The sequence below is a fragment of the Solea solea genome, chromosome 9, assembly GCF_958295425.1.
Source record: "Solea solea chromosome 9, fSolSol10.1, whole genome shotgun sequence".
Lineage (NCBI taxonomy): Eukaryota > Metazoa > Chordata > Actinopteri > Pleuronectiformes > Soleidae > Solea > Solea solea.
This window is the reverse complement of record NC_081142.1, coordinates 1462938-1485395: the sequence shown is the minus strand read 5'-3', so window position 1 is coordinate 1485395 and position 22458 is coordinate 1462938. Positions and strand designations below refer to the sequence as shown.

The window sequence follows — 22458 nt, the reverse complement described above, 5'->3', positions numbered from 1 at the left end:
CTTTAAACTTAAATCTGAGCTACAGTGTAGAAACATTGAATTCTGGATAAACATTCAATTTGAATATCTTTAAAACTGCAATCCAAATCCCGATATTATCTGAGACTCTATACCTTGACCACCTCTAGTCTGTATTTATATCGTGTTTATGCACCTCGCTCCCAACCTCAACAGTCCAGTGTTATTCAAAAAGTACTAACACAGAAGTTTTGAACAAAAATCATTAAAAAACTGAACTTGAACGTTGCAGACCAACTTATTTTATGTTCACCTCCTCCATCACCCCTGTGTAAATAAACTGGAACAGTGGTTTACCAAAGTGATAATATAGTTTTCATTTATATTCTTTTTAAACCCAGTTGAGTACATAGTCTTCTCCATGAGGACAAGCCGAGATAATAGGATAGATAAATGAATAGATTGACACTTGACCTTCTCTGAATGATTGATGCTGGTCCCCCACAGTAGATTCTTGTTTTTTTTTTATGTTCAGCATAGTCTAGCTTTTCCTTTTTATAGTTTGATCCTGAATAGAAAAGAGAAAGTAGAAACATTTTCAAATGATGTAAGTCATGATCTGGTAGTAATAAGAACCACCTGGCAGGTCATTGTACTGAAAATAATTAAAGTTTTTGTAGTTACAAACATTTGCAGAGGTAATAACCTTGCCTTTTTTCTGTTAACGTTAAGGTTATGTCTCTTCTAATTTGTCCTTTTATTCCTTTATTTTCCCCTCTCTCAGCTGGCTGTGTGTCTGGGGACACCCATCCTCACTCCATCGTGGATTCATAAAGCCTGGGAGAGAAGAGATGACATGTAAGTCCCTCTTAGACGTCTTATGAAACATTGTGCTGTTGAATGCATATGTTTATGTGATTCTCATGTCAACACAGTTTCCCTGAGCTCAAATTTGAACTGTATTTCACTACATGTTTTTTTTGTTTGCGGGCGGGCCTTAGGAAGCTTCCGGTTTTGAGCTGTCACTCCAAAACTCAGTAGCCAATCAGCAGGCAGCTTCCTAAGGCCCGGCAGCAAACAAAATAAAACAAACCAAGGGAGCAAAAAGAACGAGTGAGGGAGGGACTAATGCCCTTGTCCTGGCATCCAAACATTAGTGGGGAGTAGGGCTGCGCGATATGGCCAAAAAATAAAATCCCCAATTTTTTTTATACCAGATCTAAGTTTCGATTTTAATTCGAACTACTAAATACAAAATATTTATTATATTTATTATTATAATTCTGCAAATGAATGACATTCTTCACACACACACACAAGCGCGCACACACACACACAAACAAGTGTCTTGTGACTTGTAAAGCAGTTGTTTTCAGTGTCAGTTAATTCAAAATATTTGTTCAGTACGTCCTCCATGACTGGAGCACAGACTCTGGACTGAAATACAGCGGCAGTGTGATACTTAAATATTGAGATTTTAGACATTTCCCCCGGTAATTGTCGGAGATTAACTCACGTTTTTAGGATTGTTAAATCTTTTTTAACTGATTTACAGTTCGTGTTCAGCTGTGTTCAGCTTGATCCTTGTGTCGGAGGTCTCCAGAGCACAGACTCAGTCTGATACAGTCACATACAGCGGCAGTTTATGCCGGTGGCGATCAGCGGTGCTGTCCCTAAGTGTTTTTAACTGATTTACAGTTGGGCAGTGTTCGGCTTGATCCTTGTGTCGGACGTCTCTTCCTGTGACGGCACTCTCGCTGTTTTCCGCGCACGCTGCCATGTTGATATTGTCAGAGAACTAGTGGAGGGAGGGGGAGAGGAATGGAGCGGAGGGAACAGGAGCTGAGCGAGTGAGCGCTGTAAAAAGGACAAATCAGAAAAATCGATTTTCATTTTTTTAACATCGTCCAAGCAAATTAATCGCCCAGCCCTAGTGGGGAGTTGATTTATTGCAAGAATTGAGTCCGCCCCTGCTGTGCTCGGGGGTAAAGAGCCCCTTTTCAGTTTGTTAGTATAAGGTGGATTTCAGGTTTTACTTTTTATCATTTTGAGCCCCGCTCATCATCCATTCACTTAAAAAAAAAAAAAAAAAATCCAATATAAGCTGACAGAGCATAAAATCAGTCTCCTTGTCAGTCCAAAAAAATTGAACTGGCCTGAATTTCTACATGTTTTTGTCAAAGAACAATTGCAATTATTTTGACTGACATTTGCAATATTAGAAGGGGTGGTCATTTTTACATAATTATTCTCATTGTCATTGAAAAACATTTAAAATGATTTGTGCAATCTGTACAAAACAAAAATGTTTTCTTTAGTCTGTGGAATATGATAAATAATAAATAATGTCAATTATCTTAGTCATATTATCTTAGACGAGATAGAGTCCAGCTGAAGATAAAGATGCAGGAGTCACTCAACTCCCCATGGCATTTTCTCTGTGTGTTGGTTCTACTTTGAGTAATTAGATTTTGGTGTAGAAATATGACTGATATGTCGCTAATAGTGTGTTTCTACTGAGTGGAACGGTACAGTATGTATTTTTTGTGTTTCCATTATGGATAAGACCAGAATATCTGCCTCCAACTGTTTCATTTTTTAGCACACTTCCCTTGGGGTACCAGAGAAATAGTACAGTATGGGGAGAGCTAGACCCATGACATTCAGCTGATTGGGTGACAGAAAAGCGTGGGACTTTCTGTGAGACTCGCATGTTTACATGGATGTTAAAAGTCAAACATGATAAATTGTTTTATTCTAATGTTGTGTAAACATGCTCTTTGTCTTAAGTAAAACTACATTTACAATTTACATTTCTCCAGCTTTTCATGTTCATTCTGTGCAGCAGTTTGAAATGATGAGCAACTGTTTCTCTTCTGTGACTCAGTGTCTGTATGTCGTCAAAGATTCTCTCTGTACCACTACTGTGCAGCTGTGAGTGGACGACAGAAAATAATTAAAGGTTTTCTGTGAGTCCAACAGAGTGAGACCTCACTGAGACCTCATTGTGTCATATCTGCTTCTGAGTGAATCTCTCATTCATGTGGTTTAAAGCTAGGGTCAATAATGGCCCTTTTCCACTATGGTACCGCCTCGCCTCAGCATAGCACGGCACGGTTTAGGTTGCATCTCCACAGCGTGGGCGGAGTCATCACTGCACGGCTGGTGAAACGGTAGTTGTTTTCAGTGTAACTGAATCAAATCACTAGAATCAGTTAATTAAAAATATTAGTTCAGTACTTCCTCCATGACCAGAGCACAGACTCTGTCTGACACAGTCACTGGACTTAAATACAGCGACAGGGTCTATGATGCCGGTCACGATCAGCAGTGCTGTCGCTAAATACACCAGACTCCACCAGAATATTGAGATTTTTCCCTGGTAGTTGTTGGAGATTAACCCACGTTTTTAGGATTGTTAAGTTAACTGATCTACAGTTCAGCATTGTTCGGCTTGATCTCTGTGTTGGACGTCTCGTCCTGTGACGGCACTCTGACCAATCAGTGGCCGGCAGTCTGGTGACGTCAAGCATGGTGCCTACTCGGCGTGCTTGGAACCTGGTACCAGGTACTATGCTAGTGGAAACGCAACTTAACCGCACCATGCCTCTGCGAGTAGAGCCGGTGGAAACACGCCATAAGTCTGGAAAAGCTTTCAATAGCACGCTTCATTTTCTGCCATTTTTCTGTCACTCACTTGCAAACTTCTGTGTATAATTTTTATGCTAGTTCTCCTCTATATTGTTGAACTATTTACTGTTTTGATGAACAGTGTCTTAGTGCAATTTTACAATTATGGAAGACGTGTCACAACGTGTTAAAAGTATTTGATCACAAACACGGTTGTTGTAATGAAGCTGCTTTTTTGACATCTTTGTGTGTCTCTCTCCCTCGTGCAGGAGCTTCCATGCTGGAGACGAGGAGTTTCGGACAGAGTTCAAAGTGCCTCCGTTTCAGGACTGTGTCCTGAGTTTTCTGGGTTTCTCAGTGGAGGAAAAAGTGAACATGGAGGAGCGGACTTTGAAACACGGTCAGTGCTGCAGCACGCTGGAATCTGTCTCTGCAGCTGTCATGTTTCTCTGTGTTTTTGGTTACACGTCTCTTCACCTGTAGTTCAGAAAAGTGATGCTGTTATAAAATACTCAAATTAAAATATATAGAAAAACATGTATTACAGAACAGTTTAAACTCTGGAGGTCCAATGTGTGTTTGTTTATTTATAATCATCTCTGTGTTTCTCTGTCTGTCTGTCTGTCTGTCTCTGTGTGTGTGTGTGTGTGTGTGTGTGTGTGTGTGTGTGTGTGTGTGTGTAAGGTGGCCATTATCTTGAGGTTGGAGATGAGCGCTGCACACACATGGTGGTGGAGGAAAACTCAGTCAAAGAGCTGCCATTCGTTCCCTCTAAAAAGCTCTATGTGGTCAAACAGGAGGTAGGCCTTCAAGTTTTTATGACCGTAGCACTTGTTAATTTGTTTAAAAAAACTAAGACAAAAATGTAAAACATGTTAATTTTTCTTTTGTGAGACTGGAAACTAAACATCCTTGAACTCAACTCTGCTTCTATAAGTCTAATATTGGTCTGGTACCATGTTGAGATCAAGAGAATATTTGAAACACTCTGAAAACACTTGGCTTGGCGCACAATAATGAATCATCTATGTTTCCCTCTAAAAAGAAAGTTGAATGATAATCTGATCAGGATTCTTTCAAGTTAAAGCTCAGTCGATACAGTCTTAGTCTCTTTGTGTCTGTGCTGTCAGAGATGGTTATCAGTCATAGATTTTCCTTCCAGTGCATGAATACACAGGATTGAGGTGGAGTTGTGGTTTAGCTGTAGTTATAGCTTTACAATCAATAGGGCTTGTTTTGCCTCACTGTGTCTCATTATAGTATCAGAAATGTTGTTTTTTCCTTATTCAGCCGTGGATTCAAACATTTCTTTCTTGTTTTTGTCTGTTGCAGTGGTTTTGGGGAAGCATTCAGATGGATGCTCGAGCTGGAGAGTCCATGTACCTGTATGAGAAGGTGAGTGCATGATGGGTCATGTTTACAGGTGTTCACCCAAAGATGAATTGATTAGATTCTTCACAGTTTTAGCCATTTCATGCCTGAGCCTTTTCATCTCAAGAACACATTAAGAAAATAAATGATATCAACACTCTGAACTGATAAGAATGTGGTGACCACTGTGCACGACCTCATTTCTTTATGAATGTGATATAATAAATTACTTAGCTGTAAATTTAATCACATCTGGCACACTCAGTAGGACGACCTTATTATAAATAAGAACGTCTTAAGAGAATCCTTTTAAATTTGAATCAAATTTTCACTTAGAGTTACAGATGAACTGTTAAAGGCCCAGTACATCAGAATGATGAGACTCTAGAGCAGTGGTCCTCAACACCTGGGTCGTGGACGCTACCGATCTGTGGGTGAATTGGTACCGGGCCGCACGTAAAGAATACATTTCCGTGTTTTTATTATTAAAGCTGCAACGATTATTTTCATAATCGATCAATCTGTCGATTATTTTCTCGATTAATCGTTTGGTCCATAAAATATCAGAAAACCTTAAAAAATGTTGATTGATGTTCGTCAAACCTGGAAATGATCATGTTCTCAAATGTCTTGTTTTGTCCACAAACCAAAATTATTAACTTTTAATAATTTCTGTGTTATTTAGAGCGCAGAAATGAAGAAAACATTTAAGAAGCTTAAACAATCAGAAATCTTGTTTTAATCATGAAAAAAGCTTAAAACCGATTAGATTATCAAAATAGTTGTCAATTAATTTAGTAATCGATTAATACTCGATTAACCGATTAATTGTTTCAGCTCTACTCCTTTGCTTATTAACTGCAAACTACGGTGGCCTTTGCATACCAAAACACATTATTTCATATTATTTTCTAACCCTTTGTCTCTCTGCACTTTAGAATGACAGTCCAGCCATGAAGAAGGCCGTGTCCCTTCTGTCCCTCACAACGCCCAACAGTAATCGTAAGCGGCGACGCCTCAGGGACACGCTGGCTCAGCTCACCAAAGAGACGGAGATCTCACCTTTCCCTCCACCTCGAAAAAGGCCGTCAGCAGAGCACTCCTTGTCCATGGGTTCTCTGCTGGACATCTCAAACACCCCTGAGACATGCAAGGCTTTGGCAGGTACTGAAAAACACCCGCTTGATTCCTGGGACCGAACAGGCACTGGAACCATTGGTTTAATTACCCCTTTTCATTCTAGATGACAGAGTAGGAAACAGTTCAGGGAGCAAAGGAGAAAATACTGTGACACAGAGAGAGGGATGACAAAGGGGAGGATTAGCACAGACAGGGAAGGCAGGAGAACAGTGTCCTTCAGCAGTCAGATGATGAGGAGCAGAGAAGAACAAAGCAAGGTCAGGTTCTTCTTCAGGTAGAGAATGATGCTGTTAACAGATCTTAGGCCAAGTTCAGGTAAATTGTAGAAAGAGGAACAAGTTGCACATTAGTTTCATCTGCTCAAATATGTCAATGTGAAGTATTGGTCTTTACAAGACCCACAAAAAGTATGTATAGTAGTATCACCAAGCGCCAGTGTGTGCAGTACTGGACTGTTTTTGTTGAAACAATGTTAATTAAGCTCTTGTTACACTGCAGTGTAGCATTTTAAAAGGTAGACATCATTAAATTAGTTTAGAAAAACATAACATTGAAGCATTAAACATATTTTATAACACATTTTTCCTACATCTTCATACAGGTGATGAGCTGCTTTTATTCAGTTTTAATATGTTATAGTTGTTGAGGATGGACCTGAGACAGCCTCTGTCTGAGCTTTGCTGCAGGATAAAAAAAAAAACAAATGTCTCCCCTTCCTTCACTGTCCATCTTGTTATTCCAGAGAGTTCGAAGCCGTCCAGGAGTTCTACTTCGATCGTGTCCAAGCAGTCAGCCAGGTGGCAGGTCTCCAAGGAGCTCTACCAGACTGAGAGCAACTATGTAGACATTTTAAACACCGTCCTACAGGTAGGTGTGTGTGTGGGGTTGTTCCTCTGCTGCCTGTCTTATCAGTTGGTCCCTGCAGAGAATCGGACTGCTGAGCAGTGAAGGAGAAAATGACCTGCCTGACCACTTCTCTCTCTCTCTCTCTGTCTCCATGCCCCCTTTAAAAACTCTTTCTTTATAAGCATTTTTTTTTTTTTGTTAGACTTCTCGTTTTCCTCATTTTAATTCAGTCCCATTTTATGCCTCAGATGACTTTCTTGTCATCTGTTCTCTGTTGTATTGTACTTGGTTTTACTGTCCCTTAACCTCACTGGTGAATTAAATCTGATAAATGAATTAAATTCCTCCGTCCAGATTGTTCTGGGGTTTTTTCAGAGTTATAGTATGGGCCACATAGTCAGTTTGTTATGCTGTGTTTCCATCATGGTACAGTACAGTTTGGGGTGGTTACGCCCTGTATCAGGCTTGTGTTTTTGATAATGAATGTGACAACAATTATTTTGATACATCACCTTACAACAGGGTAAATGGCACCTCTATCAAAGCCTGAGCCGGTCATTGTTATGTGTTGTTGTGCTTTTATTTAAAGCGTTTTGACATCTGGCATTATTGAAAGATCCCAAATGTATCTTATCCCACTAAACTCTAACAATAACTACCATGTCTAGCTGGCTAAGACATAGGTGCAGTGTAAATATGAATATAAATCTGTATTGTGATGTGATGCAATGTTTGTTATTGTCGTTATGTGGACGGCTGGGTGATTGCTGCTGCAATCCAATTTCCTTAAGGAGACAAAGTAGTTATCTATCTAACAGCAAGGCACAACCATAGACACAATCTCAAGATGGCGGTTAAATTACTTTTTTTATGTTGTCCCTGGTCACAGCAATGTTTCAATGAGCTCATAAAATCCTGAAATATACCTTTTAATTCTTAAAAAAGAAAGAAAAAACTATCTCGCCACATGCTGACATCACCTAAATGCTGCTTGAAGATCATTTATCACAGGGAATCCACAGTTTTGGCTGACTCGTTCAGTAATCACGGCATGCTTGGGTGGAGATGAAGAGCTGTTGATTACTGTCTTGATTGTTGATTACTGTCTGTTTCATAGATAGTTATTTGTATATTGTTTATTTATTTCTTTGAAGCTTTTCAAAGATCCACTGGAGAAGGAGGGGCAGGTGGGCGGACCCATCCTTGCTCAAGAGGAGATCAAGACAATATTTGGCAGCATCCCTGACATCTATGACGTTCACACCAGAATAAAGGTGGGATGTGTAAACGGTCACGTCACTGTGATGGTTTGACCTTTGTTGACCTGGTATTTACCCTGTACGATGGTTTGTTTTCATCAGAGTGACCTTGAAGAGCTGCTGAGCGACTGGTCAGAGGACAAGAGTGTCGGCGACATCATTCTCAAATATGTGAGTTCAAACAAACTGCTTTTGGTGCATTATTTATTGGTTTGTTTTAAAATAAAGCATGTAGATATAACATAAGTTGTTACAGTCCTAGTATATGGAGATGAAACGATGTAGCTCCATAGCAAAGATCTAAAACATGCTGTTCTATAATGTGAAACCATTATAGAACAGCAAAACCTTAAATCCCAACTCCGATGAACACACGAGACGATAGGATCATGTTGTTTTGTTTGTTTGAAACTGAACTTTGATTCAGGCTTCTGCATAAGTAGAGTACAAAACCAAACTCTCTTTACAACAATTTATAAATTACTCATAATAATCAATGCAATGAATGTAACCATTTTAAAGCAACTTTAAAATTGTACACCCATTTGAAGTAACAATTACTCAATCGATTTTGATGGAGTCTGGAGACGCAAACCAAAAAAACAACACAAGTTTGTCTATGTGAAAGGTTGTTTGTGTTTCCGTGTGTGTTGTCTGACCTTTCCTCCTCATGTCTCAAGTCCAAAGAGCTGGTGAAGGCTTACCCACCGTTCGTCAACTTTTTCGAAATGACCAAGGAGACTATTGTACGCTGTGAGAAACAGAATCCTCGATTTCACGCTTTCCTCAAGGTATGACCTTTACATTTGTACATCATGCACTGCTGTGTGTGAACCTAACACCACACAGGTACACTCTGCATCACTCTGCATCAGAGAAAACAGTAAAACAATGTCACGTTTTGTAAACTGACACAAATATGAATAGTTCATATTTGAAGTAATGTCTGCTCAGCACCGTAAACTCTGTTATAGTGACCAACGAGCAGAAGTTTAAACTGACTCACGCTGTGTCGTATGACTAGTGCTGAAAATATGAATCTAAGTCTGTTTAATATCACAGATCAACCAGGCAAAGCCAGAGTGTGGCAGACAGTCACTGGTGGACTTACTCATCAGACCTGTGCAGAGGCTGCCAAGTGTGGTGCTTCTGCTCAACGGTAACACACACACACACACTTTCTGGTGAATCAGTCATGCCAAAAAATGTTTTGTGTTGATTTCATCTGACCTGGTCTTTTCCTTGTCACCTCTTTCTTTCTTTCTCTTGCCTTTCTCCTCCTCATACCTGCTTATCTCCTACCAATCTCCTCCTCCTATCTCCTTGCTTTTTTCTCTCCATACCTGCTCTCTATCTTTTCCTCCTACCTTCTTCCTTTCTCCTTCTCATACCGGCGTCTCGTCTCGTCTCGTCTCCTCCTTATTGTTCTGTTCTTTTCTTTTGCCCTCACCTCATTTTGTCTCTTCATTCCTCACCCTCCCCTTCTTTTGTACAGACATAAGGAAACACACTTCAAATGACAACCCAGACAAGATGATGCTGGAGAAAGCCATTGATTCCCTGAAAGAAGTCATGACGTGAGTAGACGAGGATATGGGATATGTAAATGTGAGCTCCCGTCATAGTAATGTAAGATAAATCTTGATATACTCTCATCAAGCAGTTTATTAGGAACATCTGTACAGCTTCTCATTCAAACACTAGACAGGAGAAAGCATGTAATGTTGTTTTTGTCAGGTGTGCTGGTTTCTAAAATGAATGATCTCTGAAATGGTCATTCACCAGTCCACATAAACAGTTGTGAGTGGATGAAGACTTTAATCCTACTTCTGTAACCCTAGAACAGAATATCGTTTAGAACCTACAACAGATATTTAAAGCTTTCTCTGTTCTTCCCAACCAGTCATATCAATGAGGACAAGAGGAAGACGGAAGGACAAAAGCAGATCTTTGATGTTGTTTATGAAGTTGATGGTTGTCCCGTAAGTTTACATTTCTTTAGTTGTCATGTCTTTGGTGCTATAATTGTTTACAATTATACAAAAGGTGCCAGCTTTGATATAAAGAACTTGTCTTGTGTGCAGGCCAACCTGTTGTCATCTCATCGCAGCCTGGTTTACCGAGTAGAAACCATTGCCCTTGGAGACCAGCCATGTGACCGCGGAGAAAACGTCACGCTTTTCCTCTTCAATGACTGTCTGGAGGTGTGAATTACACAAATACTAAGAAACCTTTTACCTTTTTTTACTGGGAACATTTTCACAACCCTTTGTCCAAACATCTCAGTTTTACTTGATTCATTCACATTCCTCATTCTTCCTCCACTACTCTTGTTACTACGAAAGACACCTATGGAATGACTACTAACTCTAAAAATAACATAAAAATCTAGATTGTTAGCTATTTTATTGTTATGGCAAAGGTTCTATATAAGAAGTATTAAAAAGCTTCTTTTTTTTTATGCTGAAAGCCAGGATGAAAGGAAGTGGTGCTCTCTAAGATTGGCTGAGTGACTATTGTGTATGCAGGAGGACCCTGATATCAACCAGACGTTTGTCTGGTTGATATCAGGGTCCTCCGTGTCACTCTTGTTTTTAGCTGCACAGTAAAGATGAACGTGAACCTATAGTAAATTGTTTCGACAGGAAGTAGTCACACTTTACATTGATTTGTACCAGAACAAAACAGGTTTCCAGTACAAATCTGATAATGAAAAGCACTATTAATAACACCACAACTTTGGTACCCTAATCTATTAATTAATCCACTCTAAGATCTGACCCTTTAACCTCGATCTAGTTTTTTTAAGGCTAATGTCAATGTCAAGGCATTTTATGATATACAATTATGTCAAACATTTGGTTTTCATTGCATTAAACTCTTGTGATGTTGAGAGAGAGTCTGCAAACACCTCCTCCTCCTCCTCCTCTTCTTTCTCTCTGTACATAAAAAGAAACTGGATCAGCTGGATCTCAGCATGTTCCTAATTTAAAGACACACTGAGGAAAAAGCGCCTTGATTTAAAAGGTGAAAAGCGCGTGTGCAGTACATCACAGCTGACATAATCATTGTGAGTGTTAATTAGCAAAGGGGTACAGCGTGAGAACAGGCCAGGCTCTAATGATGAGAGAGACGTGGTGGGTGGTGGCACTCTTTCAGGCACGTGTGTGTGTGTGTGTTGAACTCCCACACACACACACACACACACATGCATACATCTGACAACCTTCCATATAGTCCTTTATGTGTAGTGAACATTGTGTTAGAGTGGGTGGCCTCATTGTTCCTCTCCATCATCACTAGTCATTGATTAACTTCAGTGTTCATATATAATCACACTCTTCACTCACACTGCCTCTTTTGTGTCCTCTTTTACCCCATGCTTCCTTCCTCTCTGCCTGCCTTCCTTCCTTCCTTTTTTCTTTCCTCTTTCTGCTCAGTGAGTGCCTCATTGATTAATTGACACTTAACATCTTCACTCGCACACAGTGAAATGCATAATTTGACATTACCTTTCTTTGCTCACATTTGTCTACAGATCGCAAGGAAGCGTCACAAGGTGATCAACACGTTTAAGAGTCCACTGGGACAGACGAGGCCACCGCCTCCACTCAAACACATCACACTGATGCCACTGTCCCAGATCCGAAGAGTGCTAGACCTGCAGGACACTGAGGGTAACACACACACACCGGCACCACACAGCTAATGCAGTTACTGCTCACTAAGGGGGGTTTTATATCCATTGTTATACCCCAAAGTGGTTAAACACCCCTTTGGAGTGTCCCTGTATCACAGTACAATGACAGAGCAGGAGCTTCATTCATTTATGTGAACACAGTTTTATAGCAGAAGCTGTTTCACAGTGTGTTCTATTAAAGATGCTGCACTGCTCAGAGTCAGCTCATAAAATCATTTCATTCCCAGGGTGTTTTTAAAAATGTTCCACAGTGAGCAGGATTATGTTCACAACAGTGGCTCAACAGTCGGCTCTCACTTTCCTTTGACCCAGCAACACAGACTCTCTTTTTTCTAAATAAAGAGATGACAGTTTAAAAATGTTATTATCCTTTAACAGTTATGTAGTGATTCTCAAATGGTAGTTTCCAGATTAATCCATTAAAAATAATTATGTTTGTTTCTTTTTTAAATGAAAGGCTTCCCAGTGCAATAAATAATGAATCAATTTAATTTTCTGAGCAAATATTTAATAAATTACTTTCAGATCAAACAATTTATTGTCAAATTATTCCAAGGAAAATTATGGGATCGGCAGAATATTTTCATCTAGTATGGGATTCAACGTTATGCTTTCATCTATGTAATATATATGATTGATTTTTTCTTAATGTTTCAGCTCTTTAGTGGTGAATGAGGGGTTCTATTTGTTTTACACACACACACACACAACTTGTCACATTTACTGTGTAAATGATTTAAAGGTTTTTTTGTGTGTTTTTTTTCCCCTACAAACCTGGTTATTTTTACATTTAAATTAGGCGTGGAAACGGTTCACAAAATCCATGGTTTGTTTCATATCACGGTTTTCGGCTCAGTTGCTCTTTTTCTATTTTTCTTACACTCTAAAAATACCATGTATCGGATCTATAGCCCTAATAATTAGATTTTTTTTTTTTATCAGATATTCTTAAGGACATGTCATGCAATCTTGCAAAAACTGAAATAATGAGGCAGTTTAATTTGGGATTAAGCACATCATTGTAACAATCCAGAGAGAGACATTGCTGCATTTACACGTTTATATATTTATTCTCGCTTCCATTCTGTCACTGCTTGTGTCAGTGCTTCAGAAAGATGCTCACTTGTGTGGCTTTCATAAAGTGGGTGGGCCTTCAAAACTCAGCTTTTCATGAAACGTTTAGTCGCAGTTTGAAAAGTTTCAGTGGCCCTGGAGGTCCATCCATCTGTAGTAAGAGCCACATAAGCTGTGTCGGACAATTCTTTGGCAATTCGTTGTCGTTTCTCTTCATAAAGTTCAGGAATTACTGTGTTGCTGAAGGGACAGTGGGATAGAATATTAGACCGTGGCTCAAGTACTTTAATCATATGTTGAAATCCTGCGTCCTCCACCACGGCATAAGGCTGAATATCTTTGCCATTGCTTGTCTTATGGCTTCTTGTTAGTCTTTCCCTGTCTGACTTCTCACCGAGTGCCTGTTTAAAGGCTGCGGGGACTCGCTCTTCCTTGTGCTGTCAAGCGTCACACTGTGGTGATGTCTCTGCAGATGCAGTAGCATATTTGAAGTGTTGCCGCTAGCATAAAGTAACGCCTGTTGTGCAGTGCTTGCATACAGTTACAGTTTTGTGCATCAACAGTAAACCTGAAACGATGCTGCTGGCGCATCCTCCAACTCTGGGGCTCCTGTCTTCTCTGACCTGCTGCACTCAACAGTACATGGGAAAAAAGCCTTCACTGGGTCACTGGCACAAGGCTTACACTACGATGCCCGTCATAAAGCGAACGGTACACGCGTACCCCGAACCGCGACAAGCGTACAGAACGCGACATATTTTTTTTATGAACCGTTCCATCCCTTCACCTTTTTTATTTTCTGTCCAATTCCTATCTTTTTAATTTTCTTTCCATTCGTTCTTTGTGTCTCATTCTCCTCATCTCTTCTCTGACTGATTTCTTCTTTTTGTTGCTCTTCTTTATCTCCTTTTATCTCTGTCTGCCCCGGCCTGTTCTGCTCACTCTGTCACTTCCTCTCCTCAGAATGTGTGAATGCGTTCGCCTTGGTGGTTCGCCCTCCGACTGAACAGGAGAACCTGTTGTTCAGCTTCCAGTTGACCGGAGAGGACACGGTTAAAAGCGCCTGGCTGCGAACACTTTGCCGCCATGTTGCCAACACCATCTGCAAGGCTGATGCGGTGAGAAGACACACACACACACACACACACACACACACACACACACACACACACAGATCGGTAGGAAGCTGCGATTGCTCTGCTGCGTTTAATTTATTCTGGAAGACTAAACTTTCAGCATCATCTTCTCCACTATCATAATCACCTTTAAGCTCCCAGTCAAGTATTGATACTCTAAGCTAGTGTCAAGCACAAGTTTGTTTAAAAACAATGTTTATGTCTTAAGTCAGAAATCCATGTTTCTCCTTTTAATTCTGAAGTTAAACATTCTCAGGTTTAACCCAGAGGTAAAAAGTCCAAATTCCCAGATTAAATCCAGAATTCAAAAATGTGTCAACAGTTTACTTATCTGCTGTTATAAAACAAATATGATTGTATTTTGTTATGGTAACAGAGGTTTAGTTACATATATCAGCTGTTTCACTGCACAGATAAATGCATGAGACCACACAAAATATCAACAAGCTCGTAATGGGTTAGGTAAATTAAGGAATACTGATTTATGACTTGATCACTGATTATTGATCCCACTGGAAGGCATAGAGGGGAGGCTGTCAGCTGTTAACAGAGCCAGCAGCAGGGGGCATCATTGGCCTCTGGTGTGCTCGTCTCACAGCTGCGTCCTCAGCGCTGTTTTCAGTGGGTCAGCGCTGCAGTGTGAATACCAACGAGACAGAGCTCTGCTCTCTGAAAGGATCTGCAGACTGAGGCAGAGAGAAATAAAGACTCTTTCCCTCTCTGCAGCTGATTTAACAGAACACCCTGTATTGTTTGTACAGTGTGTTTATCGATCAATTGTGTTAACTTTAGGTCATCATTTTTGATACTCCGCTTGCCCTGTGTCTGTTTTGTGAGCAGGAGGACATGATTCAATGCACAGATCCAGACTCACTACAGGTCAGCACCAAGGACATGGACAGCACCCTGAGCAAAGCGTCCAGGGCCATAAAGAAGACGTCCAAAAAGGTAAAGTAGGTCTCATCATCCTGTCATCCTCACAGGAGGAGGAGAAGAAAGGGTGGTGGTGGTGTAGGGGATCATTACATCAGCAGAGGAATTCCTTTTTTTCATTCAATTTAAACCTGGTGTGTGTGCAAAAGAATTTATCACATGAATGGATTTTCCCTCAAATCTTGAACAATATGGTCTGATAATATTTTAGTCTAAAAAAAACTTTATAATATTCACCATTGCCAAATGATCAATGGCATCACACGTTCACAATTCAATCCTCAGTATGATAGGCAACACATCACCATTACAACACTATAGTAGATAATGCTCCTATATATTTAAATAATCCACTGACATTAAACACATATATCAGGACTGGGCATCTTCACTGGTCTAATGATTTCATTTCACGACGCACGGTGTCAATTTTCTGTATCGATGTTCATGGCTTCGTTTTCAGTCAGCAGTCAGATAAAGATGAACTCCCTTATTATTTACAAATCTTCTAAAAAAAAAAAATGAAATGTTCTGTCCCCCAAACCAATTCCTCTGCAGTCGAGGTGCAGCTCCTAGTAACTAGAAAATCAGCAGGCAATGTCTGCGTCTCTGATACTATTAATATAAACCCTCTATGATCTGCAGGTAATCTTTTTTTTGTGTGTGGTTTTTTACTTGTTTTTGTTCATAAGAATAAGAGTTAAATCTTGTGCAGCATATGAGAAATTGAAATGTAATGTTCTTATTCTGGGTCAGACAGAGAGGACTGATTAATGGGACTTCTAATCATTTGGGTTCCAGTTATGCAAGCGCAGGAACATGAACACAACTATGCCCAAGACACTAGATGTGAACATGCAGCAATCAAACAACAATGGGGAAACACAAGTGCTTTAATAACTGTGTGTTTTGTAGGTGACGAGGGCTTTTTCATTCACCAAGACGCCGAAGCGTGTGATCCAGAGGGCGTTCATGGCCAACAGTACTCCGGATGAGAAAACCCAGAGGCTCATGAGTCAAGAAAACCGCATTTGCAGCAGCTCCACTCTGGCTGTGAGTCTGATCTCTCCATCAGTCTGTTACTGATGTTTCCTTCACCAGTGTTTGTCTCCATTAGAACTTGACTGAGACACAGATGTCCTTTAATAGCTCATCTCTTGACAAACCGAAAAAAGAAAACAATGACAAATCAGAACGTGTCTATGTTGTCTGTCTCTCTGTCCATCTGCTCCTAATCGCCTTACTTTTCTATCCATCTCTGTCTCCTTTTGTGAAAAATGGGCCATTGATCTCTCAATCAGTCCACGAGGAAACAGCTTTCAGTTGGAGTCAGCTTTGATCTAACTTTATTAAGAAGAAGGAAAAGGGGTTATGTTCTCAAATGTGCTGAGACTTCTTTTTTTCTACCTTTTCTTTATATATTATTCAGCATTTTCGCTGCTATTTTTAATGTCTAAAACCTCACAATAGTGTCTTCATTAAAGATTGACTGTGATTGGAAAATATTTAAAGGGAGGTGACCGTAAATAAAGAGTGACAGTGTGATCATTCCTTAAGGCTGTGCTCCACCACCTCTGCAGAGAGTTGCATAATTGTTCTGACATGCATACACGCCCGCGGGTCCATTCATTCAAAATGAGGGTCCACGTAAATCTGGCATGACACTTATTCCTATCCTATCCGATCCCACACTCGGTTCCATTCCAATATGCTGTCCCACTTAGTACACATCTGTGTCATGTGGACCTCAGTGAACCTATGAATGCAGAGACAATTAAATGGACTTCAACATGACGTAAAAACATCTGTATTGTCTCCTGGTGGTTGGCTGCAGTATTGCTCCTCCATGTTAGCAAATGAACCAAGCACATGTTAAAGGTGTTTTCAAATCTAGTCTGTGACTTTATGTAGTTCTTATAAAGATATATGCTCAATTGTTCTGTTTCAGATCAGTTACTGATTATGTAAAAACAAGCCGAGTCCATCTTGACTCATGATTGGTCGGCTTGTGTCAGCAGGACCTTAGTCCCAAAGCTCCACCCCATGATCTAAACACAGTCTCAGGCTTTAAATCACATCGTCAAGATTTTTACACTGAGAGTATAAACACTTTATTTACAGCCACTGATTTTGTTTGTATACAGTCGCTGGTTGGCTTTATATAATTATTTACAATCATTATATACTTTCACTGATCATCTATATGCACAGTGTCTGATATTCTTATCTAAATGGGCAGGTATTTTAATTGTTATATTTAAAATTTGCACCTTCACCTGACACCCGTGACTCTGACGTTCATTTTCTCCACCTCCTCTTCCCTCCTCCAGTCAACGACACCTATTTTCTTTGTTACCTTCCTTTCTCACTCTTCGTTTCTTCTCTCAGTCTTGTCCTGGTTTCCTTCGTCATATGTAAATCCATGCTGCTTGTGTCTCTCCTCTCTAGATGTCTCGCTCTGCCTCTACATTCAGTTTGAGTGAATCTGCAAAGGGTAGTGCAGTGGTGCAGCGCTCTAACTCTCTCGACCACCCCCCTGTCAGGACCAGGGTTCCCGTCTGTATCCGTACCCCCTGCAGCCCCACCCGCAGTCCTGGTCCCAACCCTGCCCATAGCCCTGGTCCCAGTTTCACCACAGAGTTCAGACATACTCCCACTTCCCAAAAATCCATTCTTCATCCTCCAGTATTGACCCAACCAGCACATGTTCACCAAAGCCTCCTCACTTCACAACAGTCCACCACTCCCACCAAATCCACCACCACTATGTCCACCCCAGCCATTCGAAACTCCACCCAGCACAACCACCCCAAAAGCCCCCAGCCTAGACTTAGCCAGCACGTGTACAGACACATGCCGCTCAGATCTGTGGCTCCTCAGCCACTTTATGTCAAAGGTGGGATCTTATCTGCGTCCAGCGGGGACCCACATGTCCGCCAGGACCCAGCCAAGGCTGTTCTGACCAGTCCACGCAAGGAGACTCTGCTGTAAAGCACGGCCAAAGTCAATCCTGGAGCCTGATGTGAGCAAAAGTTACTGTTGTTTAGTCTTAACCAGGGCTACACCAAAACATTTCCTAATTCCCTGCTCTCATTTATACTGATTTAACATCCTCATAACACTGGTGCTTTTCTTCTACCAAATCAACTCTGCAGTTCAATTTAATAAAGTTACCCCGTAAACTCAAAACAACTGGTAGTATGATATATATACCATATATTATTTAATATTATAAATATGGAGGTAATACTTCTCCTCACAAGAGATTGGCAGAGTTGTGATGAGCAGATTCTGTAAGGGTTGATTTGGAATCACTGAGGTTACAATCTGGTGGTGGCTGGGACTGTTCACTCTGTGGTGGTTGCTGTATGAAGACGGATGTGATGGGAGTAATTTGTTCTTGTCACGTGACGGTTTTGACCAGAGTCATGACACGTTTTCAGTTCATGCTTCAACAAAAGGTCTTAAACATCTCCATGATGTTCTCTGTTCTCCCTCTGGCTCGAGTTGCATCATCACTATTGAGAAATACTTGTCATGTCAAGCTTGTTTATTTGTTTTTTAAACTGGTTAATGGAGACTCTGACTACCAACAACCCTGTCAGGTGCACATTGTGAGAAGAAAGTACTTGAGCCAAACTTAATGTTTGAAATATGTCTTTTTTGTTGCTCGACTCTTTAGAGAAGTGTCTGGAAATAGGGAACAATTGTCTCTATGGAGCCAGAGGCTACATGGGAGAAGCCTCCTGCTGTTAATATGGAGAATGTTTTATTCTCTCTTAGCTGATCTCGACTAGAATCCATCAACTGCGTAAAGTGATGTATTGACTGCTGATGGTTGAAATGAACAGATTCCTTATGGTGCTTGGCTCTACTTGCCTCCACTCTACTCGGTTTAGTATCAGTCACGTTGCTTTCCATTACCTCCTCAATGTGGGCGAGGTCGTCGTAGCACGTCATTTTATATCAGCGACACAAACACACACAACTAGTGACGGGCAACGCACGTCGTCGTGCACATCGTTGTTTTCGGTGTAACTGAGTCATTAGAATCAGTTTGTTAACAAGATTAGCTCTGTAGCGCAGACTCCGTCTGACGCAGTCACTAAATACACCAAAGATTTTAGAAATTTCCCTGCTAAATGGTGGAGATTAACGCCTGTTTTAGGATTTTTGAGTCTTTTTAACTGATTGGGCATTGTTCAGTATGTCGGCATTAAAGTATTTTCCCTAAAGGGAAAAAGAAAAAAAAAGTTTTGAGTATCCAAATGTCACAACATGCCTTTGACTCCGGACACTACACTCAACTGAACACAGTGTGTTTTGTCTTGTTTGCCAACAAAAAACAACAAAAACAAAAAGATTGCTCATGAGAATTAGAATGTCAATGTGTTCACGGTAGCTGGGCCGCTGTCTCATCTGGCAAGTCACCTGTCTCCATTTTAACAACATTCACCTCCGCCATTTAACGACTCCCCATCTGTCTGAAAGCCATTCATGTGTAACAAATAAAATAACAGTGTTATCTCTATGAAGATTAAACCAAACACCCACCTGTTATGTACAACCTGCCAGTGACCATGAGAGTTCAATAATCAGTCACATTCTGCAGATTGAAGAGAGCGTTGTGAAAAGTTATGCGTTCAGAATTAGGATAAAAAATAACCCTTAAAACCCAGTGTGTAAAATGTAGGTGGAATTATTTTCATTTGACTGAAATGGAAAATAATTACAACAATTACACTACGATCACCTGATTTGTATGAATTGTTTTTCATTACTCCTGAGTCTTTTAGCCCACGATGGACAAACTAAAAGTTGTTGTTTTGTGTTTCAATGTTTTGTTTATAGGTTTTCCGACACAAATAAAAGGGAAAGGATGAGGTCAAAGATATTCAGCTGCAACATGAAACTTTACATTTTACACACCGTACCTTTTTTTTTCTTCTTTAAATTAGCTGAACATCTGGAATAAGTTGAGCTTGTTGGCACCTCGTGAAGTACGTCAGGGCAAATATCGATATTTAATTAACAAATAAATGTATTCTAAAGTAAATGATCCCTGCCAGTTTCACTCAATGGGCGTCATTACTTCATGTCTCCTTGTGGTGGCGCTACTCAGAGGAATGAGGGAAGTTACCCTGCCCCGAAAAATAATAGGGAGTTTACAGCGTGATAAAGGTAGAGAAAGTGATGCCTTATCCACTTTCAATACATAGACGTTATGCACTTTGTTCTCTGTCGTGGATACATTTAGAGAAAATAATAACAATTATTTTCATAGCTGATTAATCTTTCTATTTTCTCGATTAATTGAATACGTGTTTAGTACTAGTTAATCTATAACTTGTAATAAATCAATAACATGTAATAAAAACTAAATATGGTCAATGATAAAATATATATGACATCTGTAATCCTGTAATCCTATAATCACGGCCACAGTTTACCCAGATGCTTCTCAACTGTTAAGAAGATCAGAGGAAAGAATAACAATGTAACCTGTGTGTGTGTGTGTGTGTGTGTGTGTCACGTTGACGTCTAAATATGTTCAGTAGCAGATTTGACTCTGTGTCATTGACAGTGGTTTTGTCTTTGTTCACTCACATCACTCACATCTCTCTTTCACACACTCATCTCATTAAAGTGCAGTGAATGGCTGAATGACAGTTGGGGTGTTGGTATTGAGCAGAGTTGAACGGCTGACTGATGAAATAATCCGATGTATTCAAATGTTCCAGGCAGTAAAACCTCGTCTTCAGATTACTTTATAAGTTTTTTATTATTCTTTTATTAGCACATTGTCTGTGCTTGTCCTTGCTTTCAGTTTTAAAGATGTCATGTTTGGTGAGCTCTGTTTCTTTTACACTTTTCTCCTCCTGTTTCCAGGCGCGCCACTCACCCTCCATGGTCCATTTGCCTTCCATGTTTGAGAGGAAGTACCACACATTCAGCCGGTCGACCACTCACCTCATATGAGACACAGCACAGGTCAGCCACCTTTTCACAACCCGACCCCGCGGGCCCGTGAGTACAAACGTTAACGTTAAGTCTGTTGGAGCGGCGTTTATTCAAATTGAAGCTCTGGACACACAAAAGAGAAGGAAAATAAACTGATGTCTGATGTCTGGACAGGAGTCTGATGCGAGGCAGCATCAGATTTATCCAGCTCCTGACGTTCAGGAACTATGGAAGTATGGTTGCAACAACAAACCAGTTGTTGGTCCACCTGAATCAAACTGCTTTGTTTCTGAAAACTGGGTCGTTGAGAACTAACAGGATTGGTACTACGCGTGCTGGAGGCAACAACATGTGTGTGAGTGCGTGTGTGTGTGTTAGGTCACGTTTTATCTTTTTCTTTTTTTAAAAAATGAAGGATGTCAATTTTTTTTATGTGCTTAATTATTTTGTGTTTACTACTCGTTCACACTAACTATGGACAAAGAAAACAACATGTCTCACCCTCTGTTTCAATGCTCCATCTGTCACTGAGCGTCGCAGAAGTAAAGTGTTGATCTATTTCTGTGCAGGTAACAACTGTATGTCCTAGTTTAAACTGACATCTCATAGCTCTTTTATTTACCTCTGTAAATGACACACACACATATATATATTAACATACATTAAATATTGTTGAGCAGGTATACTTGATTTCGCCTGATGTCATATTAATATTATCTTTTTGATTGTCCAGCTTTTTAAAGCGTCTGTTTTTAACAGAGAATAAAAGTGTTGAAGCTCTTGTTTCCTTTTCGCCGTCCGCGTTTTAAAAGAGGCTTTTACGCTCCGTGTCTGTCTTCTTTGTCTGCGTTGAAGAAACGATGCTACGTCGTTGTACATATTTATTCTTGATGAATACATTTTGTATCCGTTTCCTTTTCTTGTTGTTATTTATCTTCGCTCCCCTCGACTTTTATATCCTTTATACGTTTCACTAACGCTGTCGTCACCGAGCTGAAATCGTCTCTGGCTGTTTGTTAGATCTCTGTATTAAATGCACTTAAACTTCATTTTACTTCTGTGTTCGTCTTTAATTTTCTTTAAAATCTTTATTTTTGGGAGCAGCAGACTAAACTCTTGTGTGGAAATAAATCTTTGATTACCTGGACTTTTGTTTATTTAACTTTTTAATGTGTGTCCCCGTGTAACTCAAGTATATACACAGTACTATATTGTTTTTGTCTTGGCTGTGTTGTAGACCTGGAAAAGGCGTATTACCATTGTTTCTCATGAGGTGTCCTGTGGGAGGTTCTGGGAGTGTGGGGTGATCTCTGTATTCTCAGATTGAGATCTTGGTTCACATTGTTGGCAGCAAGTCAGACTCGTTCCCAGTGAGATCTGCCCTCTATCACTGATTCTGTTCTTTTATGGACAGGTTTTCTTCACACAGCAGGTTGATGTGAGGGTTTCA

At 40.2% G+C, this 22458-nt stretch overlaps 1 protein-coding gene across 5 annotated transcripts in view; it reads left to right on the top strand.

The window, feature by feature from the left end:
* ect2 (epithelial cell transforming 2) overlaps positions 1-22155 on the top strand; it is a 30792-nt gene extending 8637 nt beyond the window's left edge. For 2 of the 5 annotated variants that reach the window (XM_058638923.1, XM_058638925.1), the window contains 18 exons: positions 743-816; positions 3858-3988; positions 4273-4388; positions 4921-4983; positions 5898-6123; positions 6842-6966; positions 8100-8219; positions 8307-8375; positions 8885-8995; positions 9267-9363; positions 9700-9781; positions 10108-10186; positions 10289-10408; positions 11743-11881; positions 13942-14096; positions 14955-15062; positions 15963-16100; positions 20937-22155. In XM_058638923.1, coding sequence (XP_058494906.1) covers positions 743-816; positions 3858-3988; positions 4273-4388; positions 4921-4983; positions 5898-6123; positions 6842-6966; positions 8100-8219; positions 8307-8375; positions 8885-8995; positions 9267-9363; positions 9700-9781; positions 10108-10186; positions 10289-10408; positions 11743-11881; positions 13942-14096; positions 14955-15062; positions 15963-16100; positions 20937-21026 — 2043 coding nt within the window. In that variant the 3' untranslated portion in view covers positions 21027-22155. Of the gene's footprint in view, positions 1-742; positions 817-3857; positions 3989-4272; positions 4389-4920; positions 4984-5897; positions 6124-6841; positions 6967-8099; positions 8220-8306; positions 8376-8884; positions 8996-9266; positions 9364-9699; positions 9782-10107; positions 10187-10288; positions 10409-11742; positions 11882-13941; positions 14097-14954; positions 15063-15962; positions 16101-17495; positions 18070-20936 lie in introns of those variants that run through there. The other 3 variants (XM_058638924.1, XM_058638920.1, XM_058638921.1) reach the window with 3 other exon arrangements.
* The last annotated feature ends 303 nt before the right edge of the window (positions 22156-22458 follow it).